The following is a 21418-nucleotide window of genomic DNA, read 5'->3' as shown; positions in this document are numbered from 1 at the left end:
ATTTGAGACTTCTGGCCTCCAGACTATAAGGACTAAATTTGTGTTGTTTTGAGCCACTAAATTACCGGGAACCTGTTCCAGCAGCAGGAGACAACACATAGAGGCGTCATCCCTAGCGTCAGGCTTGTGTGGACTCATGTCCTGGTACCACCGCTTGCTTCATCCAGGAAATGGAGATGGTGACAACGCACCTGCCTCAGGGGCTGGGGGAGGGGTTAAGTGCGATGGCGCAGGTAGAGCCCGTAGCCCAGCGCCTGCCCGGCACGCAATACGCCCTCAGCCCATACGGACAGTTATTAGTATCCTACCCTTTAATCACCGCTAAGGCTGCCTGCGGCCAGTGCTGTTGTGATTATCTCCACGTCATAAAGGAGGAGACCTAACAGGGTTAAGGGCACGGGGCTGCACCGGCTACAGGTGGCAGAGTCAGAGTCTAACCCAGGCCTGGGCATTCGAGGCCGTGCTCACCACTCGGCTCGCTGTGCTGGATTACGACGCCTCCTCAGATGCCAGCTGCTTAGGCAGGGGCACCAGAGCCAAATGGAGCACAGAGCTCCCTGCACAGGCCAAGCCTGGAAATCAAATCAATCTGTGTGTATTAGGGAAGCAGAAACTCCAGCTGCCCTGGAGATCAGCATCTAAGAGGTGACCGACCCTCCGCCACCCCGGGGCTGGCCGGCCCCATGCAGCAAATCATGGAAGTCTGAACACTGTGTTTAGTCATCTTGGTCCTGGAATAATTGCTATTATCGTAAATGTTTTATAGCCCTCATTACGGCTCGCATTTAAATATCAGTGTAGTAATACATTAATAAGTCATCGCTGCCGGACCACTGCCGGACGCAGTTAGTCGAAGCCCTGCGTATAACTGCACGTCTGTTCAGCTAAATTAGGGCTGGCTGTGAACAAAGCGGCGCTGAGCGGCTGGGCCTGGCCAGGAGGAAGCCGCTTCTCTGCCCAGGCGTCTTGCTTTTGCCTCTGAGAGTGCGGGGGATGCTCAGACTGTAGCTGGTAGTGGAGCTGGAACTCTGGGATGGATAGAAGGGGAAACGAAGGTGCCACTTAAGGCGTTTCTAACCGGATGGAGAGGGGTTGGAGGGCATAGTTCCCACCCCCAGGAAACCCCCTGCGGAGGCCGGAGCGCCAGTCAGATGGGAGTGGCAGGGTCTTCAGCCCTGTCTGATGAGATGCTCTGAAGCCTTCCTGAGTGGGTGGAGATGGGATGGACTCGCACACTCGCTAAAGGCAGTGTCCGCACTGGCACGTTAATAGAGTTGCAGAGTGGGCCGAGCAGGTCCGTTCATTCCTTTTGACCACGTGATGAACCTGAAATAATGCCAGGCACACGATAGGTACATAATAAATATGGGAGGGAGGGGAGGAAAAGTATGAGGTTCTGTGCTTTTGTATAAACAGACTCCCCCCTGGCCTTATCGGCCAAACAAATGCCAAGTATGAAGGGGGCGGGGGTGGGGATTGAGGAACAGCCTGAATCCAGGGGGATGGATCGCTGGAATCCTGCTGTGAGCTCAGTCACCGGGGACTGGGAAAGGGATCTGTGCAGGGCCCCTTGGGTGGGGCGGGTATGGGGACCGCTGTGTGCTGGACCAAGCGGTTTCTATTTCCGGGGAGCATGGGGGGAGGGGGGGTGGGAGGAATGACCAGGCAGGACCAGATTCTCTCCTCTAAGGTCTGCTGATGAAGACCTATGGGTAAGAGATGCTGATCATCTGCCCAAGACCACGCCACTAGGGTATATAAGATGCAGTTAGAGCCATGTGTGGATCGGGGCATGGGGCGGAAGTAATGCACACGAGAGAGAATGCTACAGGGCATTTAAGAGGAAGATAATGTGCTCGCCAAGAGCCCAAGGCAAAAAGCACCTGGCGATCCTGCCACAGATCACTCTGCAGGCGGTGCCTTGGCCGTGCTGCCCCTGGGCCTCCGTGACAGGCTCCGGTAGAAGGGCGAGCCCCGCCGGCCGTGCCTTCAGCCCGATTTCATTCTTTGGCAGCCTTATTTCATGCTGACCCATCTATGGAGCCCACATCTCTCTCTTTCCTTTCACTTACAAAGAACCCAGTCAGTGCTAATGGCCTGCTGTCGGAGTTCCCAGCCACGGCCTGGACACGCACAGGAAGAGGAGACCTAGTCCCTGTCCTCTCAGACTCACTGGTGATGGATAAGAGGCGCTTGAGGAGTCAGGATAACCTCGCTATGTGGCATTCTTTGAAGCAGTGGGTGCACGGGCGGCGCCAGGGGTCTGCAGCAAGATGGCACTGGGTTCAAAGCCCATCCTAGCAGCCAGGGGTCCCTGGGGAAGCCGTCCTACCTCTCTGTAGCTCAGCCTCCTCGTCTCTCACACGAGGGGAATGCCTCCCCTGTAGGGCTGTGTGTTACTGAGCGACATAAATCTGTTTCCCTCTCTCTGAAACAGGGGTGGGGAACCTTTTTTCTGCCAAGGGTCATTTGGATATTCATAGCATCATTCCCTTAACATAATTCACTTCATATAAATGTATGTTGCTATGGGAAAAGCTCCTAGGTTTATTGAATTTCGAGTCCCTCCTGCAGTTGCCTTAGCAGGGCCAGACCAAATGATTTCTTGGGCCTTGTTTGGCCCGAGGGCTGGATGTTCCCCACCCCTGCTCTAAGATGAGGGTGGAGAGACTAGCTGGCGGTTGTAGGTGTGGGAATGAGAGCTATTGTCTTGGGGCACTCAGCACCTAGTAGGGTTTCAGGAAGCAATACTATTGCTCCAGGTGGGCCAGGAAGTACTGAGTGGACAGCAGAGGGGAGGAGGGGTCTCGGATTCCCTAACCATCGGGAGAGCCGTCCCTCTGTCTCCGGCTGCCCCACCCACTGCCCCGTGGCTAGGGACCCTTGGTCCCTCTTGCAGTCACATCCTTCCCTCCCCGCAGTGCCCCTCAGGCCACCCCTGCTGACCATGTCCCTTTTCCTCCATCTCCGCAGCACCCTCAACAACAACAACATCAGCCGCATCCTGGTCACCAGCTTCAACCACATGCCGAAGATCCGAACCCTGTGAGTAAAGCTCCCTGCTCTCCTCCTACTCTGTCCCCACCGCCCCCCCCCCCCCACTCCCCATCACGCACAGCCCACCACGCAGCAGGGTAAGACCTACTGTGAGACCTCCCGTGCTAGGACCCGCCAGCGGGTTTTCCTGTCCAGTTGTTGCCTCCTCTGCCATTGACTGAGGGGGTGTTGGTGAGCGAGGGCACAGGGGAGAGGATCAGGGTGCCATCCATGGTCTGACCCACCCTTCCGCAGCAGGCAGACCCGTGTTCTTCATCCTGGGACCTTCCTGGGCTGTGGGAATCTCCTATGTGTTTTCCATCTTGATGGGAAAGTCGGTTGGTGTTCCCTTGTCACAACATAGAGAACTGGGACCCAGGGACTCACCATCTCCTTAGCTAATGCCGTGCCCCTGGCGGTTCTGCCCATTGCCAGTGATCGTAATAGTTTTCCCTCTGGGGCCCGTGGAGGAGAGGGAGGCTTGGCTGCTCCTGGTCCCCTCCTCCTAGCCCCCACCCACCACACTGCCCTGCCCCCCTGTCCCTGGAGGGTCTCCTAACGCTGGGACGCAGTAACTTGGTTCTTTATCCTTCCAAGGTGCGTACTCAGGAGGCAAATCTTCCCTTAGCGCCCATTCAGAGAGCAGTTTTAGTGTCCCTATTACGGGGGTGGGGGGTATCCCCCTCTACTCAGCCAGAACCCCTTCTGTATATTTCTTTGCGCTTGAGCTCCGCTGGCCTTTCAAAGAGGTTCGTACTCATGCTTTTCTTGCTGGTGGGTCTCGGTGGTCTGTGCATCACAGCTGTAGGGGAGAGCCAGCCCGCACGAGTTCTCGGCCAAATACATTTAGGGCCAAGGCACAGGGCCAGGCTTCCTGAAGCCGGGGGGTGGCTAACCCCAGAATAACCGTGGACATGGGGCTGCAGGCACATGCAACCCGGGCTCGCCCTTCCACAGGAGCCTGTCATGGGCCCGGGGGCAGCACGGCGGAGGCACCGCCTGCAGAAAGCGTTCTGTGGCAGGATCGCCTTCCCATTCGTTAAGCAGGTGCTTTTTGCCTCGGGCTCTTGGCGAGCACATTATCTTCCTCTTAAAACGCCCTCTAGCATCTTCTAGCGTGTGCATTACTTCTGCCCCATGACCTGATCCACACGTGGTTAGCCCCGGGGCGTCTCTCGCCTCCTCTGTAAATGTAAAGTGCCTGGCATGGAGTGGACAATAACAGATATTAATGGTTTATTATTGTCATCCTCATGGTCATCAGTATCATCACTATTGAGCCAGAAATCTGGACTGCAAGTACTAAGCAACTAGCTTACCCGTGGCCCCTAAGCAACGTGGAATCCACAGAGGTTTGAAAATCCTTAGAGCAGTGGTTCCCAAAGTGGGGTCCCTAGACCAGCAGTCGCCAACCGGTAGTCCGCGGACCACTGGTGGTCCATGAGGTCCGAAAGGATGGCGACCGCTGCCCTAGACAACTTACTAGGGCCAACATCACCCGGAAATGGTTAAAAAAGCAAACTCCAGGCCCCAGCCCAGCCCCACGGAATCAGACTCCCTGGGGCAGGCCCCGCCATCTGTTCTCCACAAGCCTTCCGGGAGCTCTCGATGCTCATAAGCGTTGAGGAGCCCCTGCCTCGGTGAGGAAGTGACCTTATCTCAGGTGGGAATGAAGTGGAGGCCAATGGAGCCGCGTGTAAGGAAACAATACGGAGTGTCCTAGGGCACCGACCGGAAGTCATGCAGACCTGAGTGCAAGTCCAAGGGGCGGCGCCATCTCTCTGCGCTTCGAGGACAGCGAGTGAAATGCTTGCCTCCGAGTTGCTGGGAGAATGCAGTGCACTACGGGGTGTCTGGTCATGGTGTGCACTCAACCTGTACTCGCTGTTATGAAGAAGAAGATTCTGGGCCCAGATTCCATCATTGTTCCCAGGTCCTTCCTTTGAGCCCTCGTATGATAACATAATTCAGCCAAGAAAATCCATCCCTTTCCCCTGCTTTTAAAATAGGACGGTGCACTGACGGGGTTTGAAGGAGAAACCATTGGATCTTCAAAGACCTTTTCAAAGTCCCCATCAAATCACCAACGGGCTGGAGAAGAGTGTGGCCGGGGCTGTGGGTCTCAGGGAGCTGGGCCTGTGTCCCCAGGCGAGTGGGTTGACCAGGAGAAATACGGCTTCTCCCTGCAGAAATCAGCAGCCAGCTCCTGGGGCTGCTCCCCTGTGACTTCTGCTTCCCCTCTTGTTACCTTCAGTTTAGGCGCAGCAGTAGCGGAGGTCGGGCTGGGTCCATAGGACCCGGGAGGGGAAGGGGACCAGGGGGTGGCAGGTCTGGATCTCGGGTGCTTAGTTTGGGGGTATGGGGTTGGGGAAGAGTTTATTCTCCTTGTTTCTGTTGTTGTCATCCTTCCCTGTGGTCCTGAGCACTCCTCTGATGGGTTCAAATCAATCAATCAGTCTCGTCTACTCCCTTTGCTCCCTGCCTGTGCCATTCTCTCTTTAGTTTAATTTCAGAGATGGCTCTGTGCAGAGCTCCCTGGAGACTTGAGCTGACTAATCCCCTTCCCTGTGATTAAGGGGGTGGGCGCGGGGCTGGTGCTGGAGAAGGGGGAAGGGGAGAGAGGAAGGAAGTCATAAATGGGATTTCTAAAGGAAAGCTTTTATATTGAATTCAGAAAGCCACATTTTATAGAAAATGAACACTGACTCTCTCTAAAAGGATTTGCTGGAAATTTAATTTAGCGTCTGTGGCTAAAAGGCACCTATTACAAATTGGCATTTGTATTCATTCACCTTATCTTCTGTGGAGGTGGTTTTGCCAACCTGGAGTATGGTGTTTCTGTCAGCAAAGCCCGCTCGACCACATGCAGGAAGCACCCAGCCACCTCGACGCCTTAGGCAGGGCCACAGGCTGGGAGAAGGCTCATCTCCTCCCAATAATAATAAGTTCCAACATCACGGTGTGCCAGGTCCAGTGCTGAGCACTCACCAGGAATCATTTCAATCCTCACAACAACCGCGGGAAGGGGGCATCGTTAATACCCCCATTTTACAGAGGGTAACACTGAGGCCCAGAGTTAAATCGCCCCCCAAAGTCACAGTCAGAAAGCACAGAGCCAGTGTTATATCCAGGCAGTATGACCTCAGAGCCCAAGCGCATCCTGTTCAGCAGAAACAGAAGTAGAGGAATAGGTTTCAGGGGGGCCAAGGCAGGTGACCGGATCTTCCGCGTCGCCCCCGTGTCATAGCCGACCCGACCCACCAAAAGTATTGAAAGTCACTAAAATCATTTCCTTCTCACTCCAGAGGATGAGAAATACTCCTGGCAGTGTAGGCTCACACTGGGAGTGATACTACTCAATCTGGTCTCCCAAACATGATATGAAGGGTGGCATGAAAGAGTCTGCCCAGCTGGACTCTCCCAGCATTCCTGGTGGGTAAGAGTGCAGCAGGGGGAAACTGAGTCCACCTACCGCCCCAGGCTTTTGACAAGAGCCTTCACGTGGCTTCCAAGTCATTTTTGGTCACCTCTTCTCCAAGGTGCCCCTTGGGAGAGGAGAGATTCCTACAAAGATGGACAAAGGAACAGGGAGCAAGGTTCAGGGGAGAGGTGGCTGGGCTGGCCATCGGGAATTCAGGCAGCACCCACCTAATCGAATCTTCCAAAAGGGGGACCTCTGACATTTTGATTATCTCGGAAAGTAATCTGTTCAGCAAGGATCTGACTTACCTAAACCTCATTTCTGTTCTTGCATTGATCTCTTACCCTGATTGGAACTGACGGGAATTTGTTCTCACTGATCCGGCTCGTGGGCCCACACTGGTTGGTTCAGCGTGAACCCGTGTGTCCTCCGCTTCCACTCCACGGCCTTTCCTAAGGAAAGCCCAACTCTCACGAACAGGCTCTCTCCTGGCACATAGGACTGGCCCTCAGCCTGTGTGCCCCCAGCCTGCCTCCCAGCGGACCACCCCTCCATCATCCCAGGCAGCCTAGACACCCTGGGGCGGCGTGGAGGGGGCGGGGGGAGGCGTCCATGGAGTCCCCTCTCTCTCCGGCAGCTCGCTAAAGGGTCAGGAGACAGACCACTGTCACTCACGCTGCCCTTCTCCACGAAGTCCCTCTCCTCATGGTCTTTAGGAAAGAGGGACCCTGCAACCTCACGCCAGGCCCTCTCTGTCCTGGCACAACGTGGTCATCTTTGTTGAATAGACAGAGGTCTTGCGTCCCCTCTTGAATCTAAGGTCCTTCCCCCAACTTAGGACTTTGCTCCCCAACCCCTCCCACCTGTCGCATCTCTTTCTGGAGCGCCTTCAGCAGCATGGCGGGGGGGGGGGGGGGGTGTCTGAGCTTTAAGCTCAAAAGGAAAAATTGCTTGGGGCCCATGATAGGCACTGTGTCTTAGACCTAGGAGCCTATTAAAATGTGTTTGACCTTAATTATTGGCTCTGGAGTCCAAAAAGAAAATTGCAACATCAAAAATTAATCATTTTAAAATAAAAATCTTTTAAAATTTTTTTCAGCAGAAAAAAATGACATTCTATGTGGGAATTGCATTCATTTAGTCCATCTGATATGAGGGGATGTGGGCCCCCTGAGACTGCAAGGCCCCCACTGGGCCTGGCTGACCAGAGTTCACTTCCGTGGGGGGCACAAGTGAGCTGCCGTTGGCCAACAGTTAGCAATGTTGACCTTGTGCTAAGTGGAGGGTGGTCAAGAGCCCTTCAGCTCTCTCCACTCCAGGCGTGGAGGTGGCCTGGCCACTGCTCCTGCCGGCACTCAGTATCGCTGGCTGGACACTGAGTGGAAGTCCCCGAACACTGCCAACTGATTAGCATGCCCAGGGCTGGGTGTTTGAAAGCCAGAAAGCCACATGTATGATAAGCTGATGTGACTTAAACTCCTACCACCACTCCTAATGACCTGGGCTGTAGGAACGAGCAGGTTGGAAAGCCCTGAGAGAGAAACCTTGGGGAAGGATGTTTAGAAGCCCCTGCACATCCTAAGTTTGCCCCCAGTTAGTGGAAAGGAAATCCAGGCCATTTAACCAGACGGGATTCCCCTGGAAGTGGGACCTGCAGGCGGCTCTTTGGTACCATATTTTCCGGCGTATAAGATGACTGAGCGTATAAGATTTTCCTGGGTTAAAAAGTCGTCTTATAAACTGGAAAATACGGTAAATATCTATGCAGCTTTGAGCACAAGTCACTTCACCTTTAAGATGGAAATACCGTATTTTCCGGCGTTTAAGACGACTTTTTAACCCAGGAAAATCTTATATGCCCAGTCGTCTTATACACCGGAAAATACGGTATCTTATTTGCTCAAGGAGAAATTGATCTGGAATAATAGCTACTAGGGGGAGAAGCCAGAGTCCTGGGACTGGTTAGGGGGTCTTCTCAGAGGTCACTGAGCCAGTCAGAGTAGCAGGTGTGCCAGGGGGGCGTGGGCTGGGAGGGAGACACAGGGTACCGTGGAGAGGCTGTGGGGACTGCAGGCGTCTGGTGGGGACAGCCCCATATTGGGATAGGAGGGTGGAGAGGACACACTTTCTCCAGGCCCTGCTCAGCCTAATGGGGCACCCGGCGGTGTTGGTTTGGGGCTCACTGGGATTACATGAGGGGGTCATTTAAGGGACGCTTGGAGAGAGAAAGAAAATCTGAAAGCACCTCAGATCTCAGCCCAGTGCCTCCATAGACTGTGGCATAGATGAGAAGCTGTTTCAGGCCGTCAATAACGGGAGTGTGCAGGAGACAGCTGATCGATGTTTCTCTCTCATCGATGTTTCTAACTCTCTATCCCTCTCCCTTCCTCTTTGTAAAAAATCAATAAAATATTTTTTTAAAAGAAAAAGAAATGGTGAATTGCTCAGAACCCAGGAGGCATCCATGGGGCGGGGCCTGCATGTGGCGATGACTGTAGTTTGTGATTCAGCAACATTAGGGTTGAGGCTCCTGTGGTGATTCAGTTGCGCAGAGGGGCATGCTCCCGGGGCTGCTGAGGGTATCATGCTGGAGAAAGGTTTGCCCCCTCCGTTCAGCCTGTGACAGTGTCTCCCCTCTGTCCCTTCCTCTCCCAGGCGCCTCCACTCCAACCACCTGCACTGCGACTGCCACCTGGCCTGGCTCTCGGATTGGCTGCGACAGCGGCGGACGGTTGGCCAGTTCACACTCTGCATGGCGCCCGTGCACCTGAGAGGCTTCAACGTAGCAGACGTGCAGAAGAAGGAGTACGTGTGCCCAGGTGAGGCCGCCCCACCCGTAGACTCTCCCTGACCCTGGCCTTGGACACCCGCCCAGCCCAGAGCTTGGTGTGGAACCCCCAAGGTTTCCCCAGCACTCTGTAGTCACTTAAAGATCCCTGGGGTGCCTCGAGGGGTCCCAAGAACGAAGGTTTTTGTCATTAGTTGAAGGAAAAGGCTCAAAGAGCTCATGTGTCACTTTCTGTTAAGCCGGATCGTCCATCTGTGCTAAGAAACCTCACACTTGTTAGGCGCGTCAGCATTTGCTAAACAGATTCCCGGCATCCGGTCGCTCATTGGAATTGGGAGACAGGACCACGAAGGCTTTGGCGTCAGCCTGTGTGGCTGGGAATCCTAGCTCTGCCCCTTACTAGGGTGTGACTTTGGCAGGTTACCTAGCGTGTCTGCAAAGTGGAAATAATCATAGTACATAACTCAAGGGATGCCTGGGAGGATTGAATGCAATAATGCATATAAAGCCCTGAGCATCTTACACGGTGCTAGGTAAGAGCTAATAAGCGGAGCTTAATTATGATGGTGCAGTGGGCCCACGGAATGTGCTGAGCAAACATAAGCAGTTGACCTGTGGGCATTTGAAGTGTAACAGGAGCAGATTGCCATGTAGCCCAGAAAACAGACTGTGAACAGATAACTGAGGCAGCACTGATCTCCCGGGATGGGAGGCGCCTGTGAGATGCATGAGGATGGAGTAGCTTTCCAGCCTAGTCCTAAATTTGCTTGCTTGTTCAATTTTTACTTTTCATTGGCATCCTCTGGTTCTACCAACTCTCCCTTTTCTAGTGGCCAAAAAAAAAAAAAGTAGAGCTAATCCCTTTATTTTCTCTAGAAAAAAATTTAAAAAAGAGGACTCTCCCAGAGGCGTTCCTGAAACCCAGGAGCCCAGTCCCGGAGCTGGGGCCCAGCAGCCTCCTGAGGCTGGTCTTGGGGAGTCCACGCGCAGGAAGACGGGCGGGGACGTGGCACTGTGGGGCTGCACTCTCGCCCGCCTGGACTGCCGCCGTGTTCAGTGTGGAAAGGGTTGGGCCACATGTGCTGAGGGCCGGTGTGACCAGGGTACAGATTGGCACTTGTGCCCGTAGGCATGATTGCAATCTAGTAAGAATTTTCCATGAATTCAGCCGCATCGCGCTCTCTGCTGCTTGTTCCTGTCATGTCACTACTTCATCAAGTTCATTATCCAAAAACATTCGAATGTATCTCAGAGCAGCACCTCAATAATTTCCTATAGACGCCCACTCAGAAATCACTTCCCATCAAACACACTTAATACAACCGTTTATCACACGAGCACCAAACTCAAATATAGTGACTGTAATTACAGTAATTATTAGGCAGAGGAGACAATATCGGCGTAAGTGCCAGTGAAAGAAATAATTACAGAGTGCAGGAGTCATCCAAGAGCTAATGAGAAAAACTAATTAGAGAGAATGTTAAAACACACCAGGATAGGTGGCGCCAAGTTTAACGCTGCGCAGATCGCGAACGCGCTTCATCACGGAGGCACCTCCCCGTCCAAGGAGTGGCAAGGCGTTGCTGACCCGGCAGCAGACAGGATCCAGAGCCCAGGGGGGCAGGCTGACCCTTGTGGGTCCTGGACCTGTCAGCACCCCGAACCCCCCTAATGTGAAACGGCTCAATCGCCCAGGCAGGGAAATGGGTACGTAGGAGCATCCTTGTCACCTCCCCTGTTTATAGCAATGAGGCCCATGTGATGGTCCCTGCAGCTTCTTAGTGCAAAGCTAGGCATCTTTTGAGGACATGAGAATTTAGTCCACAGATTCCAGACATGAACATGCTATTGATCTCCACCCTCTCACCATGGTATGAGTTTAGGGGAGCACCATACTGGGGCCCCAATCTGTGAGGGATTCTTTAGGTGCTTCCCAGGCTTTCGGGGGTGGAAGAGAGAATGCTGTGCAGGTTCTTTCTGGAAAGGTCAAAGGCAGACTTAATGGTCTGGGGGAGCTGGTGTATTGAACATCCATGATGAATGAACCAGCACCATTATTAGTGGGGTGCTGGACGATCCCCATCTCCAAAACGTGCTACCTCTTGAATAATTGTTCAAGGTAGTTTGGGAGGCTGTGATAAAAGGGTTTCAGAGGAAGCAGCATGGAGCAAGACGGGCTGTGCACAGGAAGGTCACAGAGAGGGCTGTTTTCATGTACTGACCACCCCACACACACACTGCTGGGGGTGCAGGCCCCACTCCGTGGCAGAGCCCAGCAGGCCACCCGGATGAGGCGGTTTTGTGCAAACCCAATTATGGTTGTTTTAGCTCCTCGTTCAAGGTCTTCCCCCAATAACTTGTGGGAGGAAGACTTCAACCAATAAACGGGGCAAGGCCATCTCTTCAAAAGTTGAGGTTATCTGCTCAGGAGAATAGAAGGACTTGGGGCACCAATCAGCCATCCCTGCATGTTGCTCCATCACCTGCACCCATCAGGGCAGCACAGAAAACCTCCCCAGGCCCTTCGATGGTATCGAAAAATCCATCAAACACAGGACCACAGAGACAGGAGAGCGCTTTCATCTCGGCCTGTGAGGGCCTCCTGCTGAGTCCCTGATGTTTCCCTTAGAATTAAGTGCACTGCCTGGGCCCAGCTCCTCTCCATACGGCCCTGGCAGCGGGCTCGTTCTCACTCCAGCTAACCCAGAAATCCTCTAGCAGTGCACTTCGACAAAACCCATCTCCTCTGTCGACTGTCCCCTTCCAATCCAAGGCATTTACTTTTTCCTCTGGGGAATCAACTGGGAACTTTTCACAGGGGTGAGGGACTCTATCTTATTTTATTTACTATTCGTGTATTTTCTGTGATCTACAACTGGACTGCTTGGTTTCCTTCAGCTAATGCTGCAACAAATTCTCTGTTAGCTTTTCCTGCTCAAGTGGAAGGTTAGGGCGCAGGACGAGGAGAGTCCCCGGTCCCTGCTCCGTGGGCCTGGCCAGACTGGGGCTGGGTCTGAGTTCACATAACAGCCCAGAGAAAAAGCTCTGCTCTAGCCATTACTCGGCTCATGTGATGTGAGTTGCAAGATGTTGTTTTGTTGTTTCCATCCTTACCTAAGGGGCTTTTTGGTGGTTTACACCCTAAGCTTTATCTTCCTTGTGTCAATTTCCTGGTACCTTGACCTGAGAAAGTGTTTACCAGTCCCTCTTTGTAAATCAAGGGGCTTAGTTAAACATCTGACCTCCTGAGTCCATGCCTTTCCTCTGAACAGCTTCACACTCATCCGGTTGTGACATTTCCCACTCATCTGCCCTCGGCCTTTGGATGTGAGATGTCTTTTCAGGAAGATTAATCTTGACTTCTAGTAATGAGGGGCCTCTCAACAAACATATTCTTATTTATTATTAAAAATGAAATGAGTGTATCTCCCTGGAAACAAGAAACTCCCCCCCCCTTTTTTTTTTAAATTTGGGACCAGTTACTAAGTATAAAGATAATTAAGGTAAGCCTGACTGACCGCCTATCTCCTTAGGAGGTTTTAATTAAAACCCCATAATTGGACATTGGGAGGATGAGATTATTAGGTTTATAGCCAGTCCCAAAATTATCATGCCTCTGGTATTTAAATCGCATTCATTTATATTCTCATCATAATTGCTCGAGTCCCATTGTCATCACAGCCTGTTGTTGGCTTTTGAAAGGCCAGAGGCCAACAGGGATGCTTAATTTGAATGCTGGAGTTAATTTGTTTCCACATGCTCACAAGGCCGTTGGACTCTTCAGCTCTGTGCGCTCCTCTGGGTGACATTCTCTTTAAGGACAGAAAGAAATAAACACGGCCCCAGCACAGGCATGCCCAGCCACCGCCTTGTGGCTCCCACGGCCGTGTCAGCCGAGCCGCCTCCTCCCACTCCCGAGGCTCCGAGGCTGTGAGGGCCTTCGAGTCCAGGGCAGTAAAGAGAGGCGCTGGCTGTCTTTTGGCAGAGGTGATGGTACAAACACATCCTGGGCAGTTTGCTTAACCTCCCTCTTCTTTTGTTTCCTCATCAGTCTAATGGAATAATACTGCAGAGCCTCCGTCATGGCTTTTATGAAGATCAAGTAGGATCTTCCATACACAGCCCTTAATGCAGTATCTGGCACGTAGGACACATCCTGCAGCTGCGAGCTGCTTTTAGGAGAATGGTGGTAATTTTTAGCTTGGGCAGGAACTCTCTCTCAGGGCTCCGGTCCCTCACCATCTCCATAGCCCTTCCTAGAGTGAAGTTCAGTGGCCTTTGCCCCACCATCTGGGCAGAGAAGGTAGGGCCTTCGCTTTCAGCGTGATGATCATCTGCATCTGCCAATGAGGAGAACACTGATGAGGGTGAGGCTGGGCCGGAGCGTCTCCCTGGTCGTCCCCCTGCCTGTCCTGCCTCTCGGGACTAGAGGGGTGTGGTCAGCAGAGACAGGATCCTCAGTGCCCCGTCCAGGCTGGCAGTCATGGCGCTCTCCCCGTGAGAGCTCTGGCTGGGAGCACACTCCCGCCCTCGATCACCAAGTGCCTTCCCTTTTCTCCCGGTTTGGCATGGAGGTAGCTTTGGCTCCAGATGAAAATTCCAGAGCTGAAGTGGCGAAGGGGGAAAGGTGGGCCAGGCCCCAGCGGGGAGACAGGTGCTGGCCCACATCCCCGTCCGTTTCCCTGGTCTGGAGGAGATGGCCCCCAGGTTCCACGCAGCAGCCTTTAGTGCCACGGGAGAGCTGCAGGGCAGAGCTCAAGCACACGGTTAAGGAGGCGGGCACGCGGTTGAGGAGGCGGGCACGCAGTTAAGGAGGGGGGCACACGGTTAAGGAGGCGGGCACGCGGTTGAGGAGGCGGGCACGCAGTTAAGGAGGGGGGCACACGATTAAGGAGGCGGGCACACGGTTAAGGAGGCGGGCACACGGTTAAGGAGGCGGGCACACGGTTAAGGAGGCGGGCACACGGTTAAGGAGGCGGGCACACAGTTAAGGAGGCGGGCACGCGGTTGAGGAGGCGGGCACACGGTTAAGGAGGCGGGCACACGGTTAAGGAGGCGGGCACACAGTTAAGGAGGCGGGCACGCGGTTAAGGAGGCGGGCACACGGTTAAGGAGGCGGGCACACAGTTAAGGAGGCGGGCACGCGGTTGAGGAGGCGGGCACGCAGTTAAGGAGGGGGGCACACGGTTAAGGAGGCGGGCACACAGTTAAGGAGGCGGGCACGCGGTTAAGGAGGCGGGCACACGGTTAAGGAGGCGGGCACACGGTTAAGGAGGCGGGCACACAGTTAAGGAGGCGGGCATGCAGAGCAAGGCCGACCGCACTCCTGAGTTCATAACCAGCGCCTTTGGAACTTCGGTGCTGGTTCTGTGTGCTGGTCCATCGCTGGGCTCTGATTTAAGGGAGAGGAGGAGGTGGTGCCCGTCGACAGGCTTGCCCCATGATTCCTCAGCCCCAGGAACACACGTGCATGTGGCAGGCGCATACCCAGCCGGTCCCTCCCATGAAAGATATGTGGAGGCTCTTTCTATCCCGATGTAAAAACTCCACTTCCACTTCTCTCTGCTTCTCAGCTTGTGGTCATAGAATTCACTGGATAGAAAGGGAGGGGGTTCCTCATTTTGCCCCCTTGGAATTCACTGCCCCCTCCCCTCCCCCACCACCCTCAGCATGCATGGCGGGAAAGGCTGGGAGCGATGGGCCTGCTGGCGGAGTGTGGTGCAGGGCCTAGGACGCCCTGACCGTGTGGGTGAGCCAGGCGCCCAGTGAGCTGGCGGGGGGGGGGGGGGGGGGGGGGCGAGGGGCGGGCAGGTGGCCTTGGCCAACACTGAGAGCTCTGGTAGAAAGCCTTTGACCTCAGGCACGGGAGTCCCATCTACCAGAGTCCCTCCAGCTCCCCACTCTGTGGCTGACCCTGTTGACCAGAGCCCAGGGCACTCGGCGCTCAGGGGGCCTCCCCCAGGCCCTTCCAGGAGGACCTCTCACCCCCACGTCCACAGGGCTTCTGGGCCAACTGCATCCACGGATTCATCCTCTCGCTCCCCAAGGCCTGGTGACTGAGACGGTGCTTCCTGCCGAGCCCTGTTGTAGGCACAGGAAGGCGACAGACACAGTCACTGCCCTGGTAGAACTGGCATCTAGACTCAGTCTGTCCAGAGGCAGAGCTAAGGGGAGGGGCCTACGGTGTTCTGTTTCTACAGGAGAGCAATGCCCTCCCTGTGTGTGGATGCCCGGCTGGGGCGCTGCCAGCCAGTGCTCTCAGGGGCTATAATTACCTCTCTGAGTAATTAAAGGTGTTGTTAGTGACCTTGTTAAGGATCGTTTTCAAAGGCTTTTTTAAAAGCCTTGACAATACCCCTTGAAATGCCGCTCACGCTGCCTGCAGGACAGAGCCGCCCTGCGTAGGACCGGCTCCTTCCCAGGGGACGAAGGCTGCAGCCTGGTCCGCTTTAAACAGAACTGACTTCAGCATCAGAGTCCGAGCGGCTTTGAAAAACTCCGTTTCAGAACTTCCAGTTACCCAGATGAGCCCTTGAGTATAATGCCTCCCCCGCTTCCTTCTGAAACACCCCAACCACGTGATACTGACAGATAAAAGAGGGACAGCCATCTGATTCCCTCCCCTCGGTGGATGGGCAGGAGCTCAGACTGGCCTCTGAGGAGCCCGGGCATTTCCCCAACAGGAAGGCCCGGGTGTGGCCGTGGTCCCTGGCGCTGTCAGGTGCGCTTGCCCCCTGGTGTTCAGGGTCAGGCCTGGCAGTTCTCTCTGGGGAGCCCCACCTGCACTGTTAAAGCCCTGACATCTGGAGCCAGGCGTCCCACCTCCCCGGGAGGTGGGAGAGCGATAGGAGCCTTCACACGGGGATCCTCTTTGCCACCCGCTAAGACAGGTGCGCAGGGGAGGGGGATGCGCTGGGAGGTGTCTCACTCCTTCTGCTTCCAGTTTCCGAAGAACGGGAATAGTCGTTCTTCAGGCCCAGGAAGGACTTCCGAAGTCTGCAATGCAAAGCCTTATCCACCGAGATGGGAGCAAAAAGCTCAGAGGGGGTCCTGCAGGCCGTCGTTGAAACAGTAATAAGAATAGCAACAACATTAACAACAACAAGCCTTCCTAAGCGCTGGCTCTGTGCTGTACATTCTTCTAAACAGTTCACATGCATTAACTTCCTTTGCCTTCCCAACAGAACCATGCTACCAAATAAGCATTGCTATTTCCCCCCATTTCACAGATGGGGGAAACTGAGGCACGGGGACAGGAGGATGAGGGGCTAGAACTAGGATTCAAATTGAGGCAATGGGACCGCAGAGCCCACACTCTCAGCCACTCGCCCTCCTCTTCCTGACCCGAGGCGCAGGCAGGCTGGTTGTCTGGGCTGCCGTTTTCTCAGAAATGTCAAACCTTTCCCAGGTTGAAGCAAAGCCAGGGTCACTCTCTCTAAGAGGATGAATGTTGCCGTTGGGGGCTTAGTGTAAGTCGTCATCGCTCTGGCATTTTCCATGGTCTCCACTGGATCCACTAATGTGACACCAGAGAGTTTGAAGTCCTTGTACCCTAGACAGGAATCTTTTTTCAAATGTCCAGTTAAGACGATGCTTTTTAAATGTGTGTGTGTGTGCGTGTGTGTGTGTGTGTGTGTGTGTGTGTGTGTGAAGGTGAGGGCCAGAAAAATAAGAGTCTTTGGTTACTATGCTGGCATCAAGGCATCAAGTTAAGTCTCTATAGAAGGGCCATCCCCAGGTGGGACTAGTGAGCATGGAGGGCGGACCCTCCACTTCAGGTCTCACTCAGTGTCCGAAGGAGGACTTGCCCGAGGCCCAGTCGGTCCTGTGATTCAACTGCTCTAGCTGGACCCACCCTGCTTCCCCTCAGCTCCTCCAGTGGACAGAGGCCAGACTCCCACCGTTCTTCCCTGTGCTTCATGCCCTGCGCCTGCCCAGTGCGGAGGTCTGCGGCGTTAGTCTGAGTGTGGTCCTGCCCGCGGCCCTCTGCTCTGGGAGGAGGGACGTGGGCAGACGCAGAGTACCCCGGCTGGACGCAGCAGGCCTGGGACAAGGTCCGGGAGGGCCGTTGGGCTGAGTCTACCTTTTGGACCTCAATGTCCACATTTGAAAAACTAACCACGGGTTTGAGATCCTGACCTCACTTTGAAGAACTAATCCTATTTGAAAACTTACCTAATGTCTTTTCAAAGCGTTCTCGTTCACTTCTTGTGCTAGAGGTTCAGTGTGACCACCACAGGGGGTGACTGAGATCCTCGTGCCGGAATCTGGAGTTAGTTTGTGATGCGTATGTTTATCTACACTCGCCTTCTGAGTAAGCTCCTCCCATTCCAGTTTCTTGGGTTTTTGCCACTTTGGTTTAAATTCACACTAGTTCTCGACTGAAGCAGAATTAAGAGCTGACTCCAAAATACGAGGTAACTTACTTGCCTTTTTCTAATGCGGCGAGTTTTGTTAGCTCGTTCTCTGTATATAAACGCTGTTTGAAAGGGCCTTGGAGGGCGCCGCTGACGACTGTTGACACTGGCCAACACCAGTGCCCCACACGGGGATGTGCACCCACCTTCCTTCCTCCCACTGGTTTGGACAGTGACTTCCAGACACTAGAGGAAGGAATGAAGGTGTGTCTATACTCAGCATCCACGTCCCAGGTAAACTCCAACACCCCACCCCCACCCCCGGGGTCACCAGACATGGGGCACCCTGAGACAGTGGTCCCAGGGTCAGCTTGTGGCATATTTCTGTGTGTGGTTAACTCAGAGAGCAGCTCTCTCTCTAAAAGATGAGGGTGATGAGCTGACAGAGCAGGTGGAACAATCCAGAAATAGTCAGGTCAAGGGCAGCATCTCTCCTCCTGGCTGAATGTGCAGCCAGAGGCAGCTGTGTCTGCAAGATGCGGACGATGTCTGCTGGTGATGGTTTTCCAAGTAGCTTACCACGTAGCGCCGCCTCATTGGGTAGCTGGCGAGGGGGCCCAGGAGCCCATTCGACTCCTGACACGGACACGAGTTGACCACTGTGCTCTGGCCCCACAGGCCCCCACTCGGAGCCGCCATCCTGCAATGCCAACTCCATCTCCTGCCCTTCTGCCTGCACCTGCAGCAATAACATCGTGGACTGCCGGGGGAAGGGCTTGACGGAGATCCCCGCCAACCTGCCAGAGGGCATCGTCGAAATGTAAGTGCCACCCGTCTGCCACCCCTGTCTCAGCCAATTCTCCAGGAGCCGGCAGCGTTGAGCCGTGGGAGTTGACTCTTAAAAGCCCTTAGGGATCTCTCTGCTCTCCTATGGGCTTTCCCAGCTATGCACGTCAGTGCTCAGGAGCATGGACTAGCCCTAGCTGGTTTGGCTTACTGGTTAGTGTCAGCCCCAGGACTGAAAGGTCACAGGTTCGATCCCCGGCTCTGATTGGGGCACGTGTGGGAGGCAACATCGCTGTCTTTGTCTCTGATGTCTCTCCCCCTCCCTTTCACTCTCTCTAAAAATCAGTGGGGGGCGGGGGGGGGGATATACCCTCTGGTGAGGATTAACAAACAAACAAAAAAAGAGCACAGACTCTAGAGCAGTAAGTGATGGCCCGAGGTAGCCTACCTATTTTTGTAAATGAAGTTTTCTTGGAACACAGCCACGCTCGCTTGTTTACATATCGTGTCTGGCTGTTCGAGGAAGGCAGGACTGAGCCGTTCAGCAGCCTGATATGCCCTGTTTGGTCCTTTGTAGTAGAAGTTTGCCGGCCCCGCCTGGGCCCCCTGTGATTACCTCCTGGCTCCCCCGGTTACTAAGAGGATTGGGCAAAAGGATTGCTCTTTCTCATCTTTAGTTTTCTCTTCGGTAGTAACATGACGATGACCTATCCTCGATGGCTCGCTGTGAAACTGAGTGGAATGCTTTGTGTGAGCTCTGCATGCAATCCGAGCACGTGGGCAGTGCCCGGACGGTGGTGGTGGGCAGAACCCGGGTGAGGAGCTGGTGTCACAGCCGCGCCCTTGAGCCCGAGACTGAGCCCTCCGTCATTTCAGATCTGATGGTCGTCCTCTAGACGGTCTTTACGTGGGGACAAGATGGTGCGTGTTCATGTGTGTGCACAGATCTCCCAATTCCCAGTAAAATAGGTTTGCCCACATAGCTCTACCACGTCCCTCTTCCCTTTGCTGAGAACATGGCCCACGTCTCATTCTGGATCGAGTAGAGGGGAAGTCAGCATTGACCCCAAGATCACGCTATATAACAATAACTGTTTTCATTTCTGCTTTCACCTTTGGGCGACTTTATTAAAAACATGATGAGAGTCCTAACTGGTTTGGCTCAGTGGATAGAGCGGCCACCTGCGGACTGAAGGGTCCCAGGTTTGATTCCAGGCAAGGGCATGTACCTTGGTAGCGGGCACATCCCCAGTGGGGGTGTGCAGGAGGCAGCTGATTGATGTTTCTCTCTCATTGATGTTTCTAACTCTCTATCCCTCTCCCTTCCTTTCTAAAAGATCAATAAAATATATTTTAAAAAAACATGATTAGATGAAACCCCTCCAAATAAGAGACACACATTTCCCTCATTTCTCTGCTTCATCTTCTCCTCCTCCTTTCCTTTCTCCCCCTCCTCCTCCTTCTTCTCCTCCTCATCCTCTTCCTCTTTCTCCTCTTCCTCCTCTGCATGCCCTGTGTTCCCAACGATGGCCATTGACTCTTCCATTCATACATTCCTTTAACAAATATCTATTGTGGGCTTGCTGTGTTCCAGCCATTGTTCTGTACTTGGGGAGCATCAACAAGTAGATAAAATTTCTGCTTTCACAGTGCTTGCATTCCAGTGGTGGGGAGAGTGTGATAAACAATAAACAATGCAAGTAAATTAGATGATATGCTAGAAGGTGGTAGGTTCTATGGGAAAAAAGCAAGGAAAGGATTTGAGGTAAATGAGACCCCAAAAAGTGAATGTCTGGAGGAAGAGTGTTGTGGGGAGAGGGAAGCGCAGGTGCAGAGGCCCTGAGGTAGGGCCTGCCTGGTGTACCAGAAGCCCATGTGGAGGAAACACAGTGGAGATTGTTGGGGGATGACTCAGGGGGGTAAGAGGGACCAAATCCTGGAGGCATTTTAAGGACTTTGGTTTCACCCTGATTGACTTACAACCGTGGAGCTTCCGTTTCTTCTTGCTCCATCTGCTTTGCCAGCTTGTCTCTGATTTCCTTTAACACTTTCCTCCCCAGCCCCGGTGGACACAATCTGTGCCTCCACACCCTTCCTGTAGTCCGGAGCTAGCTAGCAAAGTGTCCTTCTAACCTGATCCCCTCCCCTTCTGAGGCCTTCACCCACCTTCACTCAGCCCTCCGCCTTCCTTTCAGCAAGAATCCTCAATGACTTCCTCACGTTTCACTGTGACTCTCCTTCGCTCTCCTGGCCCCCGGCTCTGGCCTCAAAGGCCCTCTTTCTATGGATTCCCTTAGATCTCGGTGCCTCTTCTGCTCATACTTCATGCTCATCCTCTTTATTCTTGTCCTTATTCTCTTCCTCTTCTGCACCCTGTTCCCTTCTCTTCTCCCTCCCGTGATTCATTCCCCCCCTTCCCTCTCTCTCTCCCCACCATGGTCTTTCCACTTCTCCTCCCAGCCACATTGCTCTCTCCACCCAGCTAACCTTTGCTCTTCTTTACAAGAGCCCTCCCCCTTCCCACTCCATCATGCCAAGGTAGGACGCTGGGCCTCCCGAGATGGATGGGTATTCAAGACAGGATTCCTGCCAACAGCCATGTCATTTCAGATTCCCACGGATCCTTCCTTTCTGCCCCATCTGCCAGGTTTTCTCTTTGGCAGGCACAGATCCCCCCCTTGACCAGGCCTCAAACCACAGCGGATGAAAGAGGCCAGTTGAGGAGGTCAAGCTATAGCCGTTGGCCCCCTCCCACCCCTGACTCAGGAGCTCGCAGCCTGCCCCCCTCCTCGCCTGCTCCTCGTCTCTGAACCTTGGAGGCACACAGCTCAGGTGTGTGGGAGAGAAATTGGAGATATCCATGTAGGAGGTGGGACGCATGCAGACCAGGCCACAGCCGGGCTGTTGAGCTGGCACCTGGACATCGAATTTTAGAGGGGATGTTAACAAGCTAGAGCAGCCGTTTCCAAAAGGCTCCCTAGTTAGTACTGAATCTTTTCTTATTTGGATAAAGTGAGAAAAACAAAACCA

General features: G+C 53.9%; 1 protein-coding gene across 1 annotated transcript in view; it reads left to right on the top strand.

The window, feature by feature from the left end:
* The window catches only part of SLIT3 (slit guidance ligand 3), a 536028-nt gene that overhangs the window by 423138 nt on the left and 91472 nt on the right, over window positions 1–21418 (top strand). The window contains exons 7-9 of the mRNA XM_079771932.1: window positions 2974–3045; window positions 9113–9276; window positions 18281–18422. Coding sequence (XP_079628058.1) covers window positions 2974–3045; window positions 9113–9276; window positions 18281–18422 — 378 coding nt within the window. The remainder of the gene's footprint in view (window positions 1–2973; window positions 3046–9112; window positions 9277–18280; window positions 18423–21418) is intronic.

Source organism: Cnephaeus nilssonii (assembly GCF_951640355.1).
Source record: "Cnephaeus nilssonii genome assembly, chromosome: 5".
NCBI classification, from domain to species: Eukaryota; Metazoa; Chordata; class Mammalia; order Chiroptera; family Vespertilionidae; genus Cnephaeus; species Cnephaeus nilssonii.
The sequence above is the reverse complement of the archived record's forward strand: the minus strand, read 5'-3'. Positions and strand labels throughout refer to the sequence as shown.